The sequence below is a fragment of the Gymnogyps californianus genome, chromosome 11, assembly GCF_018139145.2.
Source record: "Gymnogyps californianus isolate 813 chromosome 11, ASM1813914v2, whole genome shotgun sequence".
Taxonomy (NCBI): Eukaryota; Metazoa; Chordata; class Aves; order Accipitriformes; family Cathartidae; genus Gymnogyps; species Gymnogyps californianus.
This window is the reverse complement of record NC_059481.1, coordinates 23,806,718-23,829,780: the sequence shown is the minus strand read 5'-3', so window position 1 is coordinate 23,829,780 and position 23,063 is coordinate 23,806,718. Positions and strand designations below refer to the sequence as shown.

Here is a 23,063-nt window from a genome sequence, read left to right as displayed (position 1 = left end):
TTAGACTGCTAAGTCATGTATGTCTCTTTGAAAAGGATACTCTGGGCAGTATTTCAAAGTATGCACAAGGACTTATGTACATAGCAAAAGACAGACTGTCATTATTTCTAACTGTGCTTTTTTAATCAAGGACTGTAGAATTGTAACATCAATTATAATGAAATTGAGAATCTGTAGGCATTTAGATTCAATAATGCCTATTGTTGGCTGTGACGTGTGCCTCTATTCTTAAAACGCAAATGAAGTACTCCTAAATTGTTGTGAACGTTATGCAGTTATTTCTGTGTCTCTTGTAATTACATATACTCACGGCTTATATTTTGTTATATTAAAATACCGGTGTTAGAAAATTGACCCTGTTAAAGTCTGATTTACAGATGTGTTCATTCTCCTAAAACCTGCACCTTTTTTTTCCCCCCCACCTTACAGAACGAAGATGTCCGACCTCACATCAGAGACAGATTTCGCTTGCATGACTTGCTACCCCCAGATTAAAGCCTTTTGTCTAATTACTGAAGGGGGAGAAAATGCAGGACCCTTTTGGACTAAAACAAAACATTGCCATTACTGTTGAAATTTTGCATTTTTGTACCCCGTCTTGCTTTTCTTATCTTTGGTGCCCAACAATAATCAAGGGTTACAGAAAGAGACTTTATATATCTGAGATTGAATACATTCAGTACAATACAGTACAACACAGTAGGTAGGCTAGAACAGAAAAGTCTTTAGAACTAGTGCAACTCCAATGAAATTTTTTTATGTACAGGACATCTGCAGTTTATAAAGAATTCTGTTTCTGCCACCAGCAGTTTGACCTGTAGAAACACAGGATTTTATGATATAACAGAGATTGAAAATGGACTCTTATTTTCTCTCTGTTCGGTGCTCTAAGTGGGTTTGTAGCCACTTTTCTGTTACTTTTAAGATTCTCATTTCAACAGGAATGGCCAGTAAAAGTTGTTTTATTTTTCCTGTTAAGGTTTATAACCTTTTTACATTTTTGACCTGTATTAGATTAGAATTTCATTATGCATTCCTTTTAGTTGAGGCGCTTCATAGTTTTTCTGGAAATAGCCAAATTTTCTTAGTTTTTTATTAAACAGTTGGATGGCCGTTTTCCTGCTTCGTCTGCCTGCATACTGTATATTTGTTTAAAAATATTCTCTAGTTTTAGTCCATGTAAGTTTCATTTAGAAAGAAAACCCCTGCATTTATATTTTCTTTCTGTAATATTCTACTGTAGTTGAAATCTTTTCAAAAATCAAGAGACTGGCTAGATAAGAAGAATATAAGAATTACTAATATTCAGAATATTTTAAACCATTGTGATGGCATGTACTCTGGACAGACAATATCTTGCAGTGGCACAAACAACTGATGGACAAGGAATACCTCAGACTATGCTGTGCATGCAGATCTTGAAAGGAGAACTAGTTTGGTCACCTCTTAGGTTTGATGCAATTCAATTACTGCTGCCTTCTGTTTCCTCCAAGATTGAAGTGTTCTGCACAGTGGCTCAGTATTTTAAGACGTTTTGCATGGGCTGCCGGTACCTCTGTGACACTCTGCGTTACAATCAGTTTTAAACTCTGTGTGACAGCGAAGGTACCCGGCAGTAACCATGCACGATCCTGTGGTACCGTACACTCCCACGCCACCGACGCAGTCAGTCTGCTATCATAGTGGTTTTCTATGCTATATGGAAATAGTCTTTCAGCCTTGGTTCTCTAATGCAGCTACTACAAGAGGTTGATATTTTTATAATGGTGTGTAATCTCCTTTTCAGGAGGCTTTTTATGGAAGGTATAATTTGTAAAAGTTTGGATGCTTTGCCTCTCGACTGCATTAACACGCCACAGGCTCAGACTGTTTTTGTGTAAAAGATGTCACAGAACGGCACTTTTTCTAAAGAGAAGTTTGATATTTTGTATGCTTGTTAAGAAAGTACAGTATTGGAAATTAAAGGTGGACAACTGATAATTGAGAAGTATGTCAATTAATTTTTTATGTATATTACCTGTTTACTTGTACAATTTTATTGTACAAATTACATGCAGCTTCATTTTCAAATGAGTCCTTAAAATAAGGAAAATCTTTTTAGGAAAACATTTAATTTTTGTATTTTTGATTTTAAAAGGCATGAGTTATGTCAACTTTTTCCAGTGTATTAATGAAGATTTTAACTTTTCATCAGGTTGAGTGTTTTCTTACTATATTATCTGTTGTGTATGTAGCTAGCACATTGTGTCACTGAACTGTTTAAAAAAATTAGCATGTAGAGCAAGCCTGTTTTGTGGAAAATCCTTATTCATTAAAAAAAAAAAACATCATGGCAGATTTTCTGCAAAAAAGTGAAAACATTTGCAATTCAGAATACTGATTTTTTTTGTATTTAAAGAAAGGTATTTTGCTTGCAGGAAAGAAATACTACAGATTCATTTTAATGAGAATCTTTTAAATGTATTTATCTTTAGGGCATCTGGGCATCTTTACGCTGTTTGTCTTATGTCTTTATTGAAATAAAATGTACATAACATTACCTTTATATATGCTTTTGCGCAGACGTGTGAACCCTGTAACCATCCCCGTTCCTTCCTGTTTTTATGTCGGTAAGATGGTTCTGGAAATATTTATAGATTTTGAAAATGGTCAGCTTGTATTTGAATTGCTACATGGTTTGCCAACTATTTTTTAGTTGTTCCTTAAAATGTAAATCTAAATCTGAGATTTTTAATTAGTTTAACAGTGAATCCTTGTTTAATGTGGAATTCTCCCAAATTTCTCCAAGTAATTGACATAATAGAACTGCTTTAAAATTCACTAGTCTACCAGAATGAAACGATTTTTGTTAAGTAGCTCATCGCTTTTCTCTGACTGTAAAAAGAGATGATCATCTGTTCAAATAATGTCCTTAAACACGTGGGTCCTATCTTTGGCTAAAACCATTCTAAAAGTGCTTTCTTTAGTTAAGGAAACCAAAGCATACATTGCACTTTACAGCTGTATCTGTGTTGTGATGATCAGATCAGTGAGGGGAATCAAAATGTAAATTGAGGGATTTAGTTCTACATAGATGCACAACAAAAATAACAGAGACTGCTTAGTAAACATATTAAATATTAATATTTTAATGTGCTGCAAGTCTGGTATTTATCATTCTGAACTTTCTTTGCAGAATGAGTCTACCTTCTTCAAAATGTAAGTTCCTAAAAACGACAAACACTTCTGGCATAAACGGTCTTTGTGTGAAGCGAAGTTACAATCCATCAGGCTTTATTTTCGTCTTACTAGTCTCGAGGGTGAGACTTAAACTGTTTCTCTGACATGAGTCTGGATCAAAGTGTGCACACCAAAATTGACACTGATAACCGGGGGAGTCTCAGCTATGTCCGTTACTCGAGTCTTGAATGTAGAATTGCGCAACTTAAGCAGTTAATCTTGTAGCTGTATCATTTATTCCAGTTTTATGTATTTTTAGAAAACACAGCATCCTATTTCCAAAGTTCTTAATGATTTCATTTGTGGTCTTTTGCTTGATTGTGGTAATCGTGTGTTACTTTTACATGTCCATATGTATTCTGCTCTAGGTTTGAGCATTCTTGGTTCTGACAGCAAAATAACGTCTTTCATACTTATTTTGGCAATACATGTTCAATCTTTTTTTTTTCCTTAAGTTGCTATATAGCTAGAATAGCGCTCACCTTGGTATTATTGGCTTCCTTTCCACCTTTGATTCATTTCACCTTCCATCTGCGTAGGAAAACATTTTTTCATTACTTTTGAACTGTATCAGAAAGCCTGAATGTTTCAAGACCCGATTAAAAATCTCCCAAAACAAGAGTGGTATCAACCAAAGGCATGCGGAGGAGACACATCTTCTTTAAACAAAGCACGTAAATGCATTATCAAAAATCATCAGGTGTGTGAGCGCTGTGCTGAAGGAGAACAGAACGCAGCGCTGGCGGGAGCGGTGCCGGGTCAGTCTGCCGCTGCCAGCAGAGCTGGTGGAACAGTTTGCTCTCGCTCGCTGCGAGAAGCAAGTGTCCTTTTCGTAGCACATCGTCCCCCCGCCCCAAACGCAGTTCTTGCCGACGTCTGAGTGCGAGGGCAGTCGTACTGACGGTTGGATTGGCGCAGCTGAAAAACCGTCGAGCCCCGATGGGGAGAGGGACCAGGAAGGAGCGGATGAGGAGAAGATGGAGTGGGTGGAAATCTCATCAACCCGTCTGCCACCGGCAGAACAGTAATGTGGGCCTGCAGTCCGAAACCGCCTTTAACAGCAGAGCTTGCTTGTTCGGTAAGGAAAGCTGTCCAGAAACACAAAAATATTGTGACTCTACTGAGTAAATACCCATATTCCTTTATTTTTCCTTCTGGCTCTGGCTTCCTTGTAGCATCGCGTTGCAAATCGTACCCTTTATTCTTCTTTGTCTAAACCAACTTGAATCACGTATTGTTAGAATATTATAGAAGATGATGAGATTCATAACTTCACAATTTATACAAAAACTAAGGCGAGCTGCTGCCTGTGATAAGACGCCTGTATCGCAGGGAATTGTGGCTAGTGAGCCAGTCGTGTGACCCGTGCTGTCATTCCTCTTGCTTGTGAGGGAGGACTGGAGTAGCACTGAGTATGCCTTTGTGTGGGGAATTAGAAAAGTTAACCGTGCCTTCTTCCGTCCCCTCGCTGTGCTGTGCTCCTGTTATGTTCCACTTGAAGGACTTGGAGAGCACACCTTTGCAAAGCTAAAATTTCAATGTAAAATTAATGCTTGCATAGTTGAAATGAATTTAGTACAGATAGCTAAATTATAACTTAATTGAATTGAAGAAGTCAAGGCCAGAGAGTAAACATTCACAACCTATTGTCAATTTAAAAAATTGACAGTACCTACTGGTATGATACCAGCTCAGCTGGACGAGTTTGTTCCAACAGGTGCCAAGAGAAACTAACTGCTCTTCTGTTAAAATAATGTCTTCCACTGTAAGTAGAGCACTAGTTAGAGGCAGAATTTTTCTGGTGAAAGGACTTCTATGGATCTGTGTGGCAAAGGCGACAGATGGTACCTTTGATCTGCAGTCACGCCAATTCCATGTTTCATGCCATTCAGCTGCTTTAAAGTCATTATCCCAGACCGATACAAGAAGAAATGAAGCAATCGCAGTCACACAGGCAATGCGGTGAGCGTCAGACCGCAGTGCACAGGTAATTGTTCATGGCCCCCGCCTCCTGAGAATGAGGTAAATGTCTTTGGTTTTAGAAAACAAATGCCTCTTTCTGGGAGAAAGGTGTTCCGTTGGTATCTTCAGGCAAAAAGATTGGTTCGAGGATTGGAGTTAAAAGGGACTTTAAAATCCATTCTGTGAATAGTATAAAGTTGGAATGCGAAGACTGACAAGAAAACCTGGGATATTGCAGCAGAGTTCCCCAGCAGTCTGGGCTGATCGAATGCTGGGAGGCTTTCTCTCCTACTTTTCCATCCCTCCCTGGGTCACATTTGTTACCCGCTTCCTTCTGCCGGCGCTGGTGCTCACACTGCCGCGTGGTGAGCCTGTGCCGGGAGCTGATCCAGCCGAAAACCAACCACGATAGAAGAAAGGAAGAGGAGAAAGCGGGACTGTGGCAACCAGGGCTCCAGGGCTTAGAGATCAGTTCAAGCTGCTGGCGAGTGGAAGCTATGTGGAGGTTCACAGGAAGACAGTTTTTCTGAAAAAAAAAAAAAAAAAAAAAAAAAAAAAAAAAATTGTCGCATTAAACTCATTCAGCCGGAGAACAGTGTCACTGTGTATATTGAAGACGCTGAAGGACTGCTCTCAAAGATTTGATTACACCAAACCCGTGTCATGTCAGAGTTGCATCTTAGGTTCTTGATACTTAAATCCTAAACAAGCTGATAAATGGCTGATGAGAAGTAGCATAGGTGCATCGTTTTCTTAGCTAGTAGTCATAATTTTGTAAAAAAAAAAAAAAAAACAAACAAACACAAAAAAAACCCAACCAAACCCCACAAAACCCACCCCAAAACATTGGCAGCAAGCGTTTTTGTTTGGAAGCAAGCAAGGATGGTCTGCTAAGGATTAACTTGTATAGATTTTGTGAAGCAGATCACTATTTTGGTTGTCTTGACTGTGTAATGTAATACTGTTTTGCTTTATTTTTTTGATACTTGCAAAAATGTCATTGTACGGATAGGCGGAATCTTGTAAAATACAATTGGAAGAGAACTCATTCTACAAATTTCTGTTTCTTCTGCAATCATTTCTAGTATATAGAATCATAAAGATTTATATTAAATATTTACGCTCTGGCTACTGTTTTTATGATTTTTGGCTGATACTCTTCATTGAAGACTGTTTTCTGTAAAGCAAGACATTTCTTATGTCAGTTTTCAGCCTTTAAAACAGAAAGAAAAGAAGTGTTGTGTATGTGTTTTAAAAGCTAAGGATACTGGAGGCCGAACAAGAAAAAAATAGATGCAGTTTATGTACTAAAATTGTTACAGCAGATTCTTTTAAGATGCTCTTGTTTTGAGTCTGATTTTTCAGTGTGATACATATTCCGGTAGATCTCTTGTAAAATGGCCAGAAGGCCTGATCTGTCTCATTTTTATTAGTTTCTCCTCCTACAGAAACCTGTAGACTTCTCCAAAATGAGAACTGTTTGGTTTCCTAGAAGGCAGTAGTTCCTCTGACTCAGAGCTGTGCTGAGTAGGGTTTTTTTAATTTGTGCCTTAATTTCCTCATCTATACAATGGGAATAATACTTAACTGTTTTAATCCAAGTGTTTAAATTACTTTAAATGTGCTGTGTAAATACATAATATTTTTATAATTAACATGCTCCCAATCATTGCACAGTTCATGGCAGTTTCACAGTTATCCTCACAGCATACTGAGCTTGTGAAATGCTGTGTAGACTTGGTGAAGATATAACGTACAACATTATTTGATCTATAGTTGTATCTCTATTGTTATTTATATTGCCTGGTAAATGGGTAACAACAAAAAAAGGATGATAAATTTGCAAGTAATTTTTTTTCCTAGCTAACGTATCATAGTATCATATGTCATTCCACTTGTTATTTGAAAGACACACATTCTTCTAAATTTATTATCTTCAGACAAAATAATCCTCCTTTTCCACGTAATTGCTCATAATCTCACAGAGCTGGGAAGTGGCAGTGAAGTAAACTGGATGAAGTGAATGTTTCCAGCTTTTATATATTTGATGTTCTTTGGCAAGGTGGAAGGAAACATACCACCGAGGAGGCCCAGGGGCGCCTGGTCTGTAGCCCCAAGGCGCATCGTGGCTTTGGTGTTTAATCCCGACACAAAGGTGTCCTCCACCTCCAACCTGCTCCATCAGCAACATCCAAACAACGTGGAGCATCAAACGTCGTCAGGTCTGTGACAGAGGTCTGCTTACCTCTGACTGAACCAGAGCTCTGGTCTTGTGGGCAGAGCCGTCTAAAGGGACAAGCCGGGCCTGAGAGTTTCAGAATAAAACGTTCCCTGGGATGCGTGGGGAGGAGGCTGGAGAAGCGTGGTGACTTGCGGTTGGGTTTGTGTCCTGGGGCTACAGCCTTTCCGTCCCTCGCGTCTGTCTTCAGTCTGCAGAGTGAGTGTTGTGTTTGCGGAGACTTAATTCTTGTAGGTGATCTTTACACTTCTGCTCCATTTGGTTAAGGTCAGCTACTGCGTTTGAAGTTTTTAGTAAAGGACTCGCCTGTACTCCTCTGGCAGTCACAAGGCCACGATCCCTTGGGGATCGGAGCTAAAAAATCACACCCGAAACAGCATCATGTGGATAAACTGTGAAAGCGTATTCTGGCTGCTAGACTGTCGCCAGTAGCTGTACTGCAGCCATTCGCCCATGTTTCTTCCTGGCTGATCACGAACCTGAAAGCTAGGAAATGACTAAGTCATAACCTACCTTTACTATACGCTTATCCTATTATTTAGGGGATCAGGAGACCCTTTATTGCAACATTGAGGCATCACACTTCAACTCTTTCTTTTCTTTTCTTCTCTCTCCCACTCAGCCATATAATCATTCCATGAAATTACTTGCGTAACGCGTTTCCTGCAGGACTGCAAGAGGCGACCGAATGCAGCCAGCTGCCGGGTGGGTCACTGCAGCGGCAGTGGAAGCGGGTCCTCGCCTGGGAGTTTGACCAACGTCATTCATCGCTTTTGCTGAACACCTGGAGAAACGTGCTGTCGTGTCACCGATACACCTCTTCACTCGACAATACATTGGTAATCAGATCTTTTATCTTCTCTCCTAACTTTATTAGGCTACGCCTTCTTCCTATACAGTAACGTATATTATTACAATTTGATTTAGATTATTTGCTGACAAGTCCAGTCAGCGTGAAAGATGTTCAAATAACAGCATTGGAGGATGAACTTTTCCACACCCCACTCCCAGACTCCTCTGAAGTGAAAACAGCTGAAGGCAGAGCTGTGTTCAGGTGGAGCCAGGCCTTGCTAGGTGGAGCTTCTGCATTCGTGGCTCTTGCTTCTTGTCCCGTCTCCAGTGTATCTATCAATTAGAAATTATTTCAGTGTTGCTTCGAGGAAGAAGACATCCAAGATTGCACAACGGTGCTCTTGAGGTAGCGCATGCGAGTCCCTCAGCAAGTTAAGAGGGATGCTGTCAAGGTACCTTAATGGGATGATACTAATCTTCATGTTATTACTGCTAAGCATTATTAAATAACACGGATCCCAGAATACTTTAAAATAGCCACGTTCATAGAATCAAGCAGTTCTGGACTGACTGAAAAGCAACAAGCATTTAACTGGTCAGTACTGCTAACATTTTAGGAAAGGAAGAATCTGAGTCAGCTGAAGGCAAGTCAGCTAAGGAAGTTTAGTGGTCAACAGTTGGGGTGTTTTCCTAGCCTTTGCCTTTGGCTCTGCTTGAATCGTGCATTAATATTTTTAATGGGTAAAGGATCTTCAAAAGAGTGTGCTTCTCGCTTTTTCTTCCCTAAGGAAAAAAGGAGACATGGCAGCAAAGATAAGGGAATAAATTCAGACCAGATATGAGGGTAACTCCTAGATGAATTCCCTGATACGTACTTCAACAGGATTTTCTCCTTTTTAAAAAAATCTTAATCTTCCCCTTTGTTCTATCCCTTTATATTCCATTTTTGTGTCTGTTTCTTACATATTTTCAAGAATCAATACCTAGAAACCAAGTTTCTGAATGAGACTTAATATTCCTTTTACTGTTGTAGACCAGCCTACCTGCAGTATCGGAAGATGAAGCCTAAGCAAGAACAGGGTAACGGGGGGCAGTGGCTGGAGTGTCGGCTGGCAAAGTCCACCCTGTCGGAGGCTAGTTTCTCGAAGCTGATGCTATTTTTTGTGGTGTTAGTCTATTCAGGTTAAAGCCCTGCCATCTGCAGAGGGTGTGAGGAATCAGCCCGAACTGCCCCAAGGTTTGTCTTTATTGGGGAAGAAGGATAGTTTTCCAGTTTGGGGCTGACTCCCCGGGCTCTTTGTACAATGGTGGTGTGAAAAGAGTGTTTGAAAATCACCGGCTTCCTTGCACAGAGTAGTTACACAGGTATGACACGTTACTGCTTTAACCTTACCTGCGGTTTGAAGTAGTAGCATGCGCCAAGTATAGGCACGGTTATCGTCACGTAAAAATTCTCACCGTAACACAGCTTATTTCCCCCTTCTTTAGAGGGCAATATACCGGGACACCGGTTCCAGTAACAAGAGGGGTAGTTCAGAACGCTGCCCCCTTTATTGACACAAGTCAACCACAGGAAAGAAGCCAACCTCTCTCTCTGTGACCGAGCATCGCCAGAGCCGTCCCTGCTGGGGGCAGCGCTCCGGCTATCTGACCCGCCGGGCCCCGGGGCAGCGCGGGGGAGGCTCCCCTCACGCCGCAGCTGGCGCTCACTGATAGCGCCGCAGAAGCCTGCGGGGAAGGGGCCTTCCCTCGGCAGAGAACCGCGCCTACGGGCCCTGAGGGGAGCCCAGCCGCCGGGGAGAGCGCGAAGGACGAGGGCGCTGCTCCCGCTCCCCTTCGGCCCGCCGCCTCCCCTCAGCGCCCCCATCATGGCGGCCGCGCCCCGCCCCCCGCCCCTCGGTGGGCGGAGCTCGGTGGGGAGCGCGTGCGCGCGCGCGTTGTCGGCGGGCGGGGCGTGGGCTCGGCTGTCCGCCGCCGTCCCGGCGTGCCCTGCGCGCGGCGCTGGCTGGGGCCGCTCTGGCGCGGCTGCCTCACCGTGCTTGCTGCGAGCGCCGGCGGTGGCGGCTCGGCGGGGAAGATGGCGGCGGAGGCGGCGGATTCGTGGGGTAGGTGGCGGCCGCCGCGCCCCGCCGGCGCCCCCCGCCCGCCCGCCGGCGCTCACCCGCTCTCCTCTCCCCCACAGACGCCGACAGCTTCGAGGTGGTGGAGCCGGTGGCGAAGCGGCTGGTGCCGGGAGTGGCCGGAGACCGCTGGGCCGGCGAGGATGAGGAGGACGACGTGAAGGTGCGGCCGGGCGGGCCCTCGCCGGGCCCTCGCGGTGTGGCGTGGCCACGGGGCCGGCTCCGCCGGCTGGCCGCGGTCCGGGGGCGGCGGGGAGCGGGCCGGGCCCGCCGCGGGCCGCTGCCATATGGTGCCGCGTGTGCGGGGGACGCGGGCCTGCGGCGGTGCGGCCCGGCCCGGGGCAGGGGCGGCCCGGGCGGCGGGTGAGGAAGCCTCCGGCCGGGTGGGTCGGACTCGTCGGGCAGGCTGGATTCACGCGTCTCCGGGGGTGACTCGCTGGCCCGGGGCGAGGGGGAACGCGGGTGTCCGCGGCCGGGCTGGGCCCTCGGGGAGGCGGTGGAGGTCTCGGCGGGGGCTGGCGGCGGGGCGGCCCGGGCGGGTCTCGGCAGCTCCGCCTGTGTGGAAACGACTCTCCGGTGTTGGTGCTCCGAAAGGGCAGCGGTCGGTTACAGATGACAAGTCAAAATGCCAAGTGGAAAACGAGTCTGTCTCTGCCCTGTGCCCCTTAATCCCCGCTCAGAGTGGGCGTTTCTGCCCGAGGTCTGTTCCCGCTGCCTTCGGTCTTCCAGGGGAGAAAAAGACGGACACAGACGCTTTTCAAGCCTGAAGAGGCATCTCCTGTTCTCTGGGGGATCCACCTGCTGCTTCCCAGCCGCTTGCCGGGCCTCTGGGCGCTTTCCTGTGGCTGGCTAGTTTTCCCCTTGCTTTCTGTAGCCTTTCAGATTTGCAGTTTTGAGTATGGTGTGCTGGGTGAGGCGTTAGGGTTGGATTTAATAGAAGCAGTGCTGTGTTTGTGCTCCTGCTATTGACCAGAAACTTCTGCCTTGTAGCAGCGTGTCTTTGCCACCCCTTTTTCCTACTTCTTCACACACGCCCCCCCCCCCCCCCCCCCCCCCCCCCGCCACAGTTGGAAGGTACAGCAGCCTTACCGTGCAGTTTCAGATTTGGTAGTGCCCAGGTCACTTAAAATATGTTTACTTAAGGCACTATTTGAAACGGATTTGTACTGTGTTTCAAAGAGTGATGCCTGCATGGAATCGGTATTAAAATGTGTGGATGTTTATTTCTGATGCATATGAAAGCAGACCTTCCTTAAAAGCTTGTTTCCTCCTACTTAGTTCCAGCTGTCCCTTAGCAAGCCAGGGGGACTGAATGGCGGATGCCACAGAAACCCCAGTTTGCTCCGCGTTCACACGGACAGTAAGCAGAATTATGCCAGGGAACATAAAAGGAATGTGCTTGATGAATGTAAGGAATGGAAATAGGTCAACTGAAAAAGACCTTTTTCTTTCAAATCAAGCTGCTGAGATATTGTAATAGGCAATCTCACGAGGTGACTTGGTCATTGTAGTGTGGTCACAAGTATGAAGCTTTCTGAAGTACTGCTGCTTACTGGGTGAGGACTTGTTGGGTTTGTTATTGAGGCCGCTGACTGTGTTACCAGAATCTCTGAAAAACACCAACACAGTTGTCCTTGGAGCTTAGGGTGGTTTTCTTTTTATAAATAGTGTGAAAAAAGTAGTTCATCTTCTCTTAAAAAAAAAAAAAAGTTAACAAATTTTTGTCAGTTACAGGCTGTCCATTTTCCTTCTTAAATTTAGTAACACCCACACCCTATAGTTACCACAGGTGTCACATTACAGCAGGCAAAATAAGTAAAGGTATTCTGTATACAGTAGCTACAGTCATTTGTAAAGAGTGTGGTTAGCATATAACTATATGCATATATATAATTTATATATGTATATGTGTATATATACACGTGTATCTTAGACTCATTGTCTCTGCGAGGCTTGCTTTTCCTCCTTCCTTTGAAAGTGAGAAACTGTTCTGCTACGATAGAATGTGTCCAGGAGAACTGGACTCTCACGTGTTATTCTCTTGAAGACACCTGTGCTTTCTGTGGCTGTTTTAATAAAGGAACAAAGTTTTCCCATATGTGTAAGAATGCAACTACTTAACTCTTTCCTAGGGATTACAGTTTTAGTCCTGGAGCTGCATCTAGAGAGAAGGACCAGTCCAGCAAAGAAAGCTGTTTTCTTTTACTTTGATTTGCTCTTCCTGTAGAAACACCGAAGATCACAGAACTGAGCCTGAGAGGGGGTTGCTTCAGCTCTAGGTTCCTTGTTTGCAAGGGTCCACCGTGGGCAAGTGCCCACATAAGAAAAATTACATGGTCTAAAATAGAATTACAGAGTGTTTCCTGACAATTAGTTTGTCTTAAGGTTGATATTTCACATTTTGGAATGTGTTTTATATATTCAGATTCTGTAGTTTATTTTGGAAGATTTTTTGAAGTAACTGTTAAGTTAGGAAACTTTGACTTCCCCGGGTTTAAAATTAGCATCTTCATCAGTAACCACTTTCCAGTGTTACCCAGAACACCAGTTTCCCAGAAGACGGGCCTCCTGCCAAGGAATTTTCATCTATTTACTCTTGGGCAATTTTGTGCTTAGCAAAGCCAAAACTGGGAACTGTGCTTGTTATCATCCAGGCGACAGCCTTTGGCGTGGTGCAGTTGTTTCTCTTTGAAGGAGAGCATTCAGGTTTAGCTGGGAATCTAAATGCTGGAGTACCTGTCGCTTTCCAATCATGTCTTCTGGTTTTTGGGGGGAATAATGTGCATTATCGTATGTTTAAGGTACATGTGATGGAGCCTATGAAATCGTAAGAGAGCTGCTCTCATCAGGGGTTTAGTTACATGAAATGGAAGATGTTTTCAGTAGCCTTATTTTAGGTAAGTATGCGTAAATGAGTATTGTTGAAATACTTCAAAGTTTTAAGCTACTTTAGTGGATGTATTTTGGAATAAAGATGTCCTCTTTGAATTCCTTAGTATCAGTGCAAAGATACAGCACTAAAGCAATTTTCTTTCCTCCAAGAGAGTTCACTGGAATTTATAAAACACAGAAATAGGTGTATATTTGGATGCTCCCCCTGCCCTCAGTAAAAAAAAAAAAAGCCTGCCCAATATATTAATCATGTTCTATTGCTGTTTTAAAAAAAAAAAAAAAAAATCTTGGAGAAGAGCGAGACAGTATTCAGCGTAGCTGGGAGACCTGCGTATCTTAGCGCACCAGGTTGAAGAGTGAATCCTCAGATGGCAACGTCTCGCGGGTTGCCCTGCCAGGAGCATTTCTCCGATGGCGCTGAGCTGGCGGTTGCCTGTCCCTGGTTCCAGCAGCGGTGGTCTCTCTGCGTGGGCTCCCGGCAGTCGACCATCCCTTTGGTTAAAGTCGAGATCTTAAATTCCACCCAGCGGCTCGGGGGCAGGCGGTCACCCTGCCCTCCAAAGGGTCTGCTGTTTCTACGTTCATCGTCTCAGCTTTAGCTTTGCAAGCTGAAACTGCCGTCGTGCGCTGGCCCCGTGCAGGCATGGCTGGCAGGGACGTGGTCTGCTGTGGGGAAGGAGTGCGTCTGTCATCGCGTGGAAGTCCTTGCCCACGAACCCTCTCTTCAGTCTCCCAGAACATACTAGTGACATGCAGTAGTTCCCTTCAATCCCGTGAGTACCGTCACGTCGCGGACAGGGTGCCCTTCCTCTGGGGTTTTGCGCCATAAAATCCTTGATTTTAAAATCTGTCTCTGAAAGACAGGGCAAGGGATAAGGCAGCAAACTATATACAGCAGTAATGAGAAGAGCTATTTAAGAAGTGGGTGTAACAAACTCTTAATTAGATATGAGCTAAAATAATGCTGCTCCAAATTCAAGTCAGCTTCCTGGAATGAGGAAGGGAAGCTGAATCCCTTACAAGTGCCAATTAACTTGAGTGAGCTGGTAGATGAACTCAAGTGTCTTCCTTGCTTGGATCAGCACGTTGCGGTGAAATACCGAGTTCTTCCGTCAGTGTCTTTTATTTTGCCATGCCAGTAGCAACCCTTAGAAATTAATAAAGAGCTTGCATGACCGCCTGCATTACTGTTGTGAGGTGGAAATCACAAAATTCAGGATTTATGGTTTTTAAGCTTACCTATGATGATGTAGTGACAGTACGTGTGATTTTTGTGTAAACCAGGTCATCAAATGTAGTCTCTTAAGCTTGCAACTTGAGTTGAAACAGGTAACTAAAATTAGATTCCTGTGAGATTTTTTGGCTTTAACTTCTGGTGTGTACATCATGTGGTACTCAGCATGTAACTTCAGATCAATTTTAAGAGCATTGATTTCCATGCGGAGGCGATCCGCTTGAATTTGGAGTGGCATTAGGACAAGAATATATACTCCCATAACTCTTACTCAGGTAACTGTCAGGAAGAAACTGCAGAATTGCTGCTGGCAAAGCCTGCACATGACGTCAGCAGGTCAGTTCTGTAGAAAACGATGCTTCCTCGGTATTTGGTTGAACCGTGTAGTATTTTGAACCACGGATCATCTACCTGGGTACAGGACAGTGACCGTGAGGAGTGGGAGACGTGAGCGATGGCTGATGGTGAGGCGTGCAGCGTGGTAGCTGAGGACCACCATGAATCTTGAACACGCTGAAGGTGAAAACTGGAGGCAGAGAGTTACTGCCAACGCCACAGCTGAGACTGCTTGAAAACACACTTGAGAACGTGATGGCTGTTGGAGAACATTTAAGTGATTTGTTTGTGGGAAGAGTCTTTTGATAGCTCCTTTGCTTATAAAAAAAGCAGTAGTCATTGGTCAAAAACTGGTCCAAAACGTGGTGTTGTGACTGTTAGAAGTTGGTATTCCTGCCTAAAGCTGGGCCCCCTGCATTCTCCTCTGCCTGCTTACTGCCGCTTTCCCTGCTCCCGCAGCGCAGCCTTGTCTGCCGCGCGTTGGGTTGGCAGCAGATCCGGGTTAGCGTTGACCCGTGTGTCGCGGCTCCACGTGCAGCCACAGGAATGCTTTTCCCAGCGCAGGGCAGAGGGGCACGCTGGTGTCGCTCAGCTGGGAGGGAACGGGTCTTTCGGTGGTGGTGACAGCCTGTTCTCATCTAAAATGGTTGCAGCCGAGTTGTCCGTTTCCAGCGGTGGCTGTACCACATGCGTGCATCCGATGACATTCCAGTATCTCGTAATGTGTAATACAAGAAATTATAATAAACTCATGTTTTACATGGGTGTTGACTGTTCGTGCTCTTGCTGTTGTAACTATATTGACGTGAGCTTTCTGATTCTTTGAATAAAAGCTGCCTTTTTCATGGTAAGAACTAGTCCTGAAACATCTTGGTCAGCTCCCAAAAGCCGTGCCCTTGTTGTACAGCTCTCGCGACTTCCTCCCCACGTCCCCGCTCCAATACGTAAGATTAATGGATGTGTGAGCGTTGAAAGAGGTTATATGTAAGCTGCTGTTCTTTGTATTTGTTACCTAAACAAGTAGAAAGTATCTGTAAAAGAACCTTAATTAAGACTCATTTTGTAGGATAACTGGGATGATGAGGAGGAAGAGGAGGAAGTAAAGGAGACAGAGATAAAACAAGGTAAGACTTAATACATGGCTCTGTACGCAGCATCAGAACAGACACGGGTTTTGTCTTGAGTGTATCTGAAGAATCAAAACCACTTAACAGGGTTGGGTTTGGTTTTGGCAAAGCATGTCTTTTAACTCTCTGTGCTCAGACTCCAGTAACTGAGCTCTGTGGCTTTCTCTTTGATTAGTGTTTCTGTAGTTGCTGAAAAACAAATCAGTAGGCCTCTTGAGTGCTGTATTGTTCAATGTTTTACAGAACCAAAAGTTTCAGAAAAAAAGAAAATAGCAGAAAAAATAAAAGAAAAAGAAAAGCTACAGAAGAAGAAGCAAGAGGAGCTTAAAAAAAGGGTAACTTTTATTTCTTCCAGGTCTCAAAATTTAGAGGGCAGGGTTTTTTTTTTTTTGAGGGTGAACAAGACCTGTAAAGATCCTGCCTAGTCTGATAAACCAAACTTCAGTCTTGTCCTTAGTAACATCTGGGGGATGTTAGCTTTAATTTCTCTGTAATTTAACCAGTTATTGAAATAATGCTTATCTCTGTTTCTTTTGTATGCGCCGCATGATAAAACATGCAGCTGTGAAACTTAGAACTAAGGTGTTTCTTCCCACTTCTTGTAACATGAACAATTTATTAAACAATGTGGCATTGTTATACTTCATTGGGATGGCTTTCAGGTTCGTACATGCTTGAGGTGTATTGACTTCAGGCAGAAGTAACCTATTCAAGTGGCGCTGGAAAAAACACGGTTTCTTGTACTCCCTCTGCTCAAGGGTAAGAAATATAACATTCTCCCTATATATGTTTTTTAATTCAGTTAGAGGCACCAGAGGAACATAAAGAACTTACACCAGAAGAACAGTTAGCAGACAAACTACGACTAAAGAAATTACAAGAGGAGTCAGACCTTGAGTTAGCAAAAGAAACATTTGGTAAGTGTGCTGTGCCCACGTCAAGCAAGTCCATGTAACTGTAGCAGCACAAAGCGCGGTATCCTTTGAATAAACCTGTGTTATGTGTGGATGCCCTGCAAAAAGAACTGAGCAGGATTCGACTGTCGGAGCGCACGCAGGTTGTGTTACTGAGAATAAAGAGGGCTTTAAATTCAGACTCCTGGAGGCATGGCCTGGTACTAAGGACTGATCGCCAGAAACATCTTCAGAACGGAAGGTGCACTTTCCTTAACTTGTCGTGGTAGGAGGTTATAGGAAGAAGATGGCTGACTAAATTTTCCATCATATTGGTACTTCTGGTAAAAAGATGAGTGTGTAAAAAGAAAAGAAAAAAGTGCTGTCTCTCGGTGTTCTGCGGTGCTTCACAACATGGATTTAACGAGGCTTTGGACGAGTGTGGCACAGCATAACTCATGCGTGCTTTACTTCAGGCAATCTGTGCAATAAGCTAGATGTTGAGCAAGCCAGTTAAGTTAGTGGAATGAGCTTGTTTCCTGGCGTAGACGAAGTAGACTTAAAGCAGATCATTCTGGTTTTGTGCTTTGACAGAACTAGCAAAGATACTGATTCATAGCAGCATTCCTCAAACATGAAAGTGCGTTTCCTTGATTATAGTGAATTACACAGGTTATTACGCAGTGAAAATTCTGCTCTGCGAGTCTTCTGAAAGAGGACAGTGCCTTGGGGGGGGGGTGCATTGAATACAGTTGCAAAGAACCAACTAAATTTTGCACTTAACGAGCTCAAGGCAGGAATTCCTTATTTAAGTGGAAAGGGGCTTCCTGTAGCGCACGCTGCTCCGAGAACAGGAATAGCTGGTTCAAATTACCGAGCTTTGCAGCACAATCTCTCTCCGTACAGGTTAGTAACTCAGGCTGTTAGCTTCTGTGTGGCAGAAGCCAGTGGGGAGGGAGTGAGCAAACCTCAGCTTTGGGTTTGTGAAGCTTCAGTGGAGGTGAGGAACTGAATGTGAATGAGGTTACTTGTTTCCTCTGGTGTCGTCTTTTAGGCATCACAGCTAATGTTTTCTGTAATACCTCTCTCTTTCCGTGCAGGTGTAAATAACACTTGTGGAATAGATGCCATGAATCCCTCTTCAAAAGATGACTTTACGGAATTTGGCAAACTACTAAAAGAGAAAATTACACAGTATGAAAAATCGTTACATTATGCCAGTTTTTTGGAAGCGTTAGTTCGAGACGTATGTATTTCATGTAAGTTAAGTGAAAGACATCCTAGAATACACTGCTACCAAAATTGTAATGGAGTTGATGTTGAAACCATGCTGTTGTAGTACATGTTAGATCAAGATTGATCTATGTAGTTAATACTATATGAAGCACTAACCTGTTTCACTGACTAGTAACCGATTCCATTCCGACAAACTTTATTACAGATTGTGTGCTTGTGCAAGAGTTACTCTTTCTGCATGTCAGCTAAAGACAGTCACTTTAAAAAGCGTGAATTTTTATGCTGATGTAAATCTTGCATGTGTTTCTTGAAGCCATTTCTAAAATAATAATAATAAAATTCCCTGAGCCAGATAACTTGAGTAGCTCATTTGGAAGGAAACTTACAAAATTGAGTTCATGTAATTCTGGGACTGCAAAATAAATTGTTCTGGAATTCAACATGTAACTATACGGATATAAAACTAACTTAACCTCGTTTTTTTCCACTGCTCTGGTAGGCTGAAGTACTTGGTGAACTCATTGCTTGAGATCTTTTCCCGTACTGTACACACGTTGTCCTTCAGCGAGGGGGTAACTCGATAGCATTTAGTGCTGTGTAAATACAGCGATCTCTGGCTGCCTGGAGCTGGTAACGTGCGTTACAAATGGATTCCAGATCTTCTGAAGTGAAGGACTCGCAACCTCTTGGGCCATTTATTGTTAACAATAGTAATTTATTGTTAATCCACTGCTCCTTTTGATATGTTTTACTGTGTTTTACTGGATCCATATTTTCCTGTTCAAATGCCTCCTCATTAAGACTTTGGTGTTCACTAACTCTTAATTTGCAAGTTTTACCTTCCACAACACTCAGGCTGCTTCCTGGGGACCGTCTGCCATAGTGATTGTGACTACCAGGACCAGAATTACCCAGTCTGTATTTTGCTGATGTAAATCAAGTAACTGCCCTACTTACTACTAATGCTTATTTCTAGTTTTTAGAGAATGTTGATGTTAGATTATTTAGCTGCCTTCTAAGAACAATATTGATGAGGAATCTTTTTTTTTTTCTCCCCCCCCCCCCCCCCCCGATGCAGTGGAAATTGATGATTTGAAAAAGATCACAAATACTTTGACAGTACTATGCAGTGAAAAACAAAAACAAGAAAAGGTAAGAAAGACTTCTGTGTGTTTCTGCAGCAATAACAATACCCGCTGAAGGGGCTCACCTGGAAAATGGCAGTAGGCTTAACGCTGACTTGAACTGCCGATTTTCTTACAGGTAGTAGCAGGAGATTAAATGATAACCTTGGGTACTGGTTTAGCATTAAATCCTCTTCACTGTGTGAGGTAATGAGGAGTTGACTGAATCTAGAGATCACAGGCAAAACCTTGATTAATTTACACAAATGTTACCTATGTGCTAACCTTGTTCCATTTTACGCTGTCTTGGAGTTAAAATGGCTTACATGGCTGTCCTGAAGACAGAAGCCAGCCTCATTTAGAGTTATATGTCAATAGAATACCAGTCTATGGAAGTAACTTAAATCTTTGCCGAAGTTTGGGATTTTGAATAGCAGATAACTGGGATTTTGGGATTTTGAATAGCAGATAACTGGGATTTTTATGCTGTCATGCAAACTAAAGGAGCAGTAACTGCGTAGGCAAGGAAGAGGATAAGTTTTAAAAGGTGATGCAATAGCTTAACTGATGCTTATGGTGTGATCCAAAACATTGTGTTGTATAGCATATATCTGTGTTAAGATTCCAGGTGGGTTGGCGTTCAACAATTAATTGAATCATTAGATAGCAACAAAATCAAGCAGAAAACATGACTAGTAGTGCAACTCTTTCGGTATGTTTTAAATCACATTGGAGGACGGGTAGGAAACAAATGGCAGAGTGTTGTCAACGTGAGGAGTAACTTGCAAACGTAAAATGGGAAACCTCTTAGTCAGAAACTGTTCCCGTGGCAGGCGTTCTTCTGTGGTGCCAGTTCTAACTCCCCAGGCGCAAGTGAAGCGCTTCAGTACAAAACAAACGGTAGGTCCAGTGTTGATGCATTAAGCCTGGAGTTTGGCAAACGTGACAAGCTGTTTCTTGAATACGAGCTGCACGTTGGAGAGAAGCCTGTGACTTATTGAACCAAACAAGTTTAAAAAGAGAGAGTATGTATACTCCCTATTTTTATACTCTTCTCTCCCGGCTTTTCATGTAAATTAGTTTGGTCAACCACTGAAAGCTACAACCACACCAATCCAGTAAGGAGGAGCTTTACTGTGAAATGTTCTGTAAAGTTTGTTTGGGACTTCCATTTTTTTGCAAGGAAGATGCTCAGCCACTATGGTGATAAAAGCCACATTAAATTCCTTAATTAAATTGGTAATTCCACAAAACTAAACACTAGACTCTGCATTTACTTGGTTCTTCTGCTTGTTTAGAGTCTAGGTAAAATAGGATGAATGACAGAACATGGGCAGGTATGTGATGCGGGGAGCTGTGGGACACCTGAAAATGTCACAGCTTTACTATGACTGGATTGCGTTGTGGGATGAAGTGCAGGGGTAGAAATCGCTGGGAACAGTGCCTTCACCGCATGGGTACGCGAATGCTCATACCCAAAGACATGTGGCGTTACTCTAATTAGAATAATGACAAATTACTATGGATTTTAAAGTAAATGTGCTCTTCCTATTTAAGCAGAATAAAGCCAAAAAGAAGAAAAAAGGTGTTGTGCCTGGAGGTGGTTTAAAGGCGACTATGAAAGATGACCTGGCTGATTACGGAGGATACGATGGAGAATACGTACAAGACTTCGAAGACTTCATGTGACATTTCTCTCCCCTTCTGTTGTCTTTCTGTTGCCCACGATCCCTTAAACATGTAGCACAACTTTTCTTCCTTTACATTCTGCCAAATGCTACAATCAAAATTGCAGTATCTCTGTGCTGGTGGTTTAACTCTTGACGGGTCCGTGCTGAAGCACTGGGCTTCCTCTTCCGTGGTCGGGGGTTAGAATGAAGACATTTAAAAGCTATGTAAATTGCAGTTAAAAACCCCCGAATTCTGGTAACGGTAACTGTTGCTATTTGATTTTATAGTAACAGCCACTCAATTGGAAAGGAATTTCAACAAGGCAAAGTGTTATTACCAGCACAGCTCAGTGACATGGCCTTAACTGTACCTCCCTGAATGACTTGTGTGATGAACAAAAGCAGTTTGCAGCAAGGGCATGGTGTGCACTTAGTGTTACAGTTGCTTTGTCTTAAGTTAGAGCTTGAGGTTTTCAGTATATTGCGAAGGGGAACTGCTGACTTCAGAGCGAGGATGCCGCACCTGGAAACGCATCACTTGAGATAGGTCGATACCCACGACTTCAAAGCCTGACACCTAACCAGAACACGTGGTGGGTGAGAACAGGGAAAGAGTTGCTTATTTGAAAAAAAACGGCTTGTGTCTTGAGTATGAAGTTTAGTTTCCATTCATCTAAATTTCTACTAATGCAGCTGTATGGGTTGGGTATTCTTTAACAGTTAATTGCCTGGTTTAAGTAAGTGTAAAAAAACAAGACTTCCTTTTGGTCTCTCATGGGTTGTGGTGGATCTTTCACGACTCAGCCATTTTCTTTCATTTAAAAAAAAAAAAAACTTGCTTAGCAAACTGCAACAGTTACTACAGTTGGGCAAATTGTTATGTTAACAATTATGACATCTGCAATGTTTTATAAAGCGACTAATTTAATAAAAATCACTATTGAGGACTTCACTATGGCTGTCTTTGGACCGGTTCTTTTAGTATCTTGCAATAAAAATACCTGAAGTGGTAGAGTTGCAAAACAGACGTGTGCTGGGCGTGTGTTACTAGGTCTAGTCTTTGCTCTGACTTCCAGCTTAACTGGTCTCAGAGGGGCAAGATTTCATTCTTGTAAAATGGCTGTTTCTTATAAGACCTGTACAGATGCTGATGGTAAACAAAATGCTTTTAGGACTGCCACAATCCAAGCATTTCCATGACAAATTTAATCGTTTCTATTGCTGGAACTGCTGAGCTCGGTGGCTCGTACTTACCTTAGGAATATTTGAGCGTAGCCCTTATTCAGTGCAAGCAGTTATTTTATTCCAGCTGGCAGCTGCCATTACCACAAGCAGTCTCGCATTTACAACGTGCGGTTTACTCGGGTGTTTGTTCCCGATACGGATGGGATACGTGTGTGCTTCCATGAGGCAGGCGCTCTTCCAGGTCCTTCCCATTGTTAGTGGCCCCAAATTTTTAAAGGATCAGGGATGGTAATTCTCAGCAGCATAGCTCGAGGTTCTCCTTGCATGCCAGGAACCTTAAAGTTCAAGCTAAAAGCTTGCTACCCATTATTTAACTTAGACTAATCACAGCTGGCTCAGTCTCATTTGGTCCTAGGAGACTGACTAGAACTGGAATTTTAAATCAGGTTCTGCTCAGGCATAATCCTCCCTACAGAACGTGCTTTATTTAGCACAGGAGCTGTGACTTGTGCTATGCATACCTGTGTACAACTTCTAGCGCTGCCACTGCAGATTGGAGATAAATACTGTGCAAGTAAGTGTTTGTCATACGCAGCGGTTGCTAGCGTGAAAATGTTCAGCGACCAAAAGGACACTGTAAGCTATAAATCCAAGTTAGCATCTCTCTGCTAATCAACCGGGTTGCTATGGCAATTGTAATTTTGCTAGGATAATGTTCAGAGATAGTACGATAGCATTGCTTAATTTCAGTTAAAAGCTGCCTGTACGCTATCGTCGGCTGCCAGCCCTCCCCACCCCCTCTCCGGACAGGAGGTAACGTCTCTGCATTACTCAGAAGCTCTGCAGGCTGCATTTATTTTGGGGAGCGTACAGAATCCAGGCTGAAACGGGGTTTCTGCCTGAAGCAGTGTCCAAGCCTTATCCCCCTCCCCAGTTAAATCTGGCCCGATCTTGTAAACTTGCCGCAAGAGCTAAGTGGCAGAATACTCCGGCTGCTGGCTCCTGACAGGGTGCCGATACCAACTGTCTGCCCA

The 23,063-nt window shown here is 43.4% G+C and overlaps 2 protein-coding genes across 3 annotated transcripts in view; both read left to right on the top strand.

The window, feature by feature from the left end:
- CTDSPL2 (CTD small phosphatase like 2) overlaps nucleotides 1-2,539 on the top strand; it is a 44,370-nt gene extending 41,831 nt beyond the window's left edge. The window contains exon 13 of the mRNA XM_050903318.1: nucleotides 430-2,539. Coding sequence (XP_050759275.1) covers nucleotides 430-495 — 66 coding nt within the window. The 3' untranslated portion in view covers nucleotides 496-2,539. The remainder of the gene's footprint in view (nucleotides 1-429) is intronic.
- Nucleotides 2,540-10,248: 7,709 nt separating this feature from the next.
- Nucleotides 10,249-21,796, top strand: EIF3J (eukaryotic translation initiation factor 3 subunit J). Of its 2 annotated transcripts, none has more exons than XM_050903038.1 (8): nucleotides 10,249-10,317; nucleotides 10,395-10,495; nucleotides 15,861-15,918; nucleotides 16,165-16,256; nucleotides 16,724-16,838; nucleotides 17,915-18,073; nucleotides 19,129-19,202; nucleotides 20,735-21,796. In XM_050903038.1, the coding sequence occupies exons 1-8, from the start codon at nucleotides 10,290-10,292 to the stop codon at nucleotides 20,861-20,863; spliced, it is 756 nt and encodes a 251-aa protein (XP_050758995.1). In that variant the 5' UTR covers nucleotides 10,249-10,289; the 3' UTR covers nucleotides 20,864-21,796. The 2 variants fall into 2 exon arrangements, with proteins under 2 accessions (XP_050758995.1, XP_050758994.1); XM_050903037.1 differs by having other exon boundaries at nucleotides 20,732-21,796.
- The last annotated feature ends 1,267 nt before the right edge of the window (nucleotides 21,797-23,063 follow it).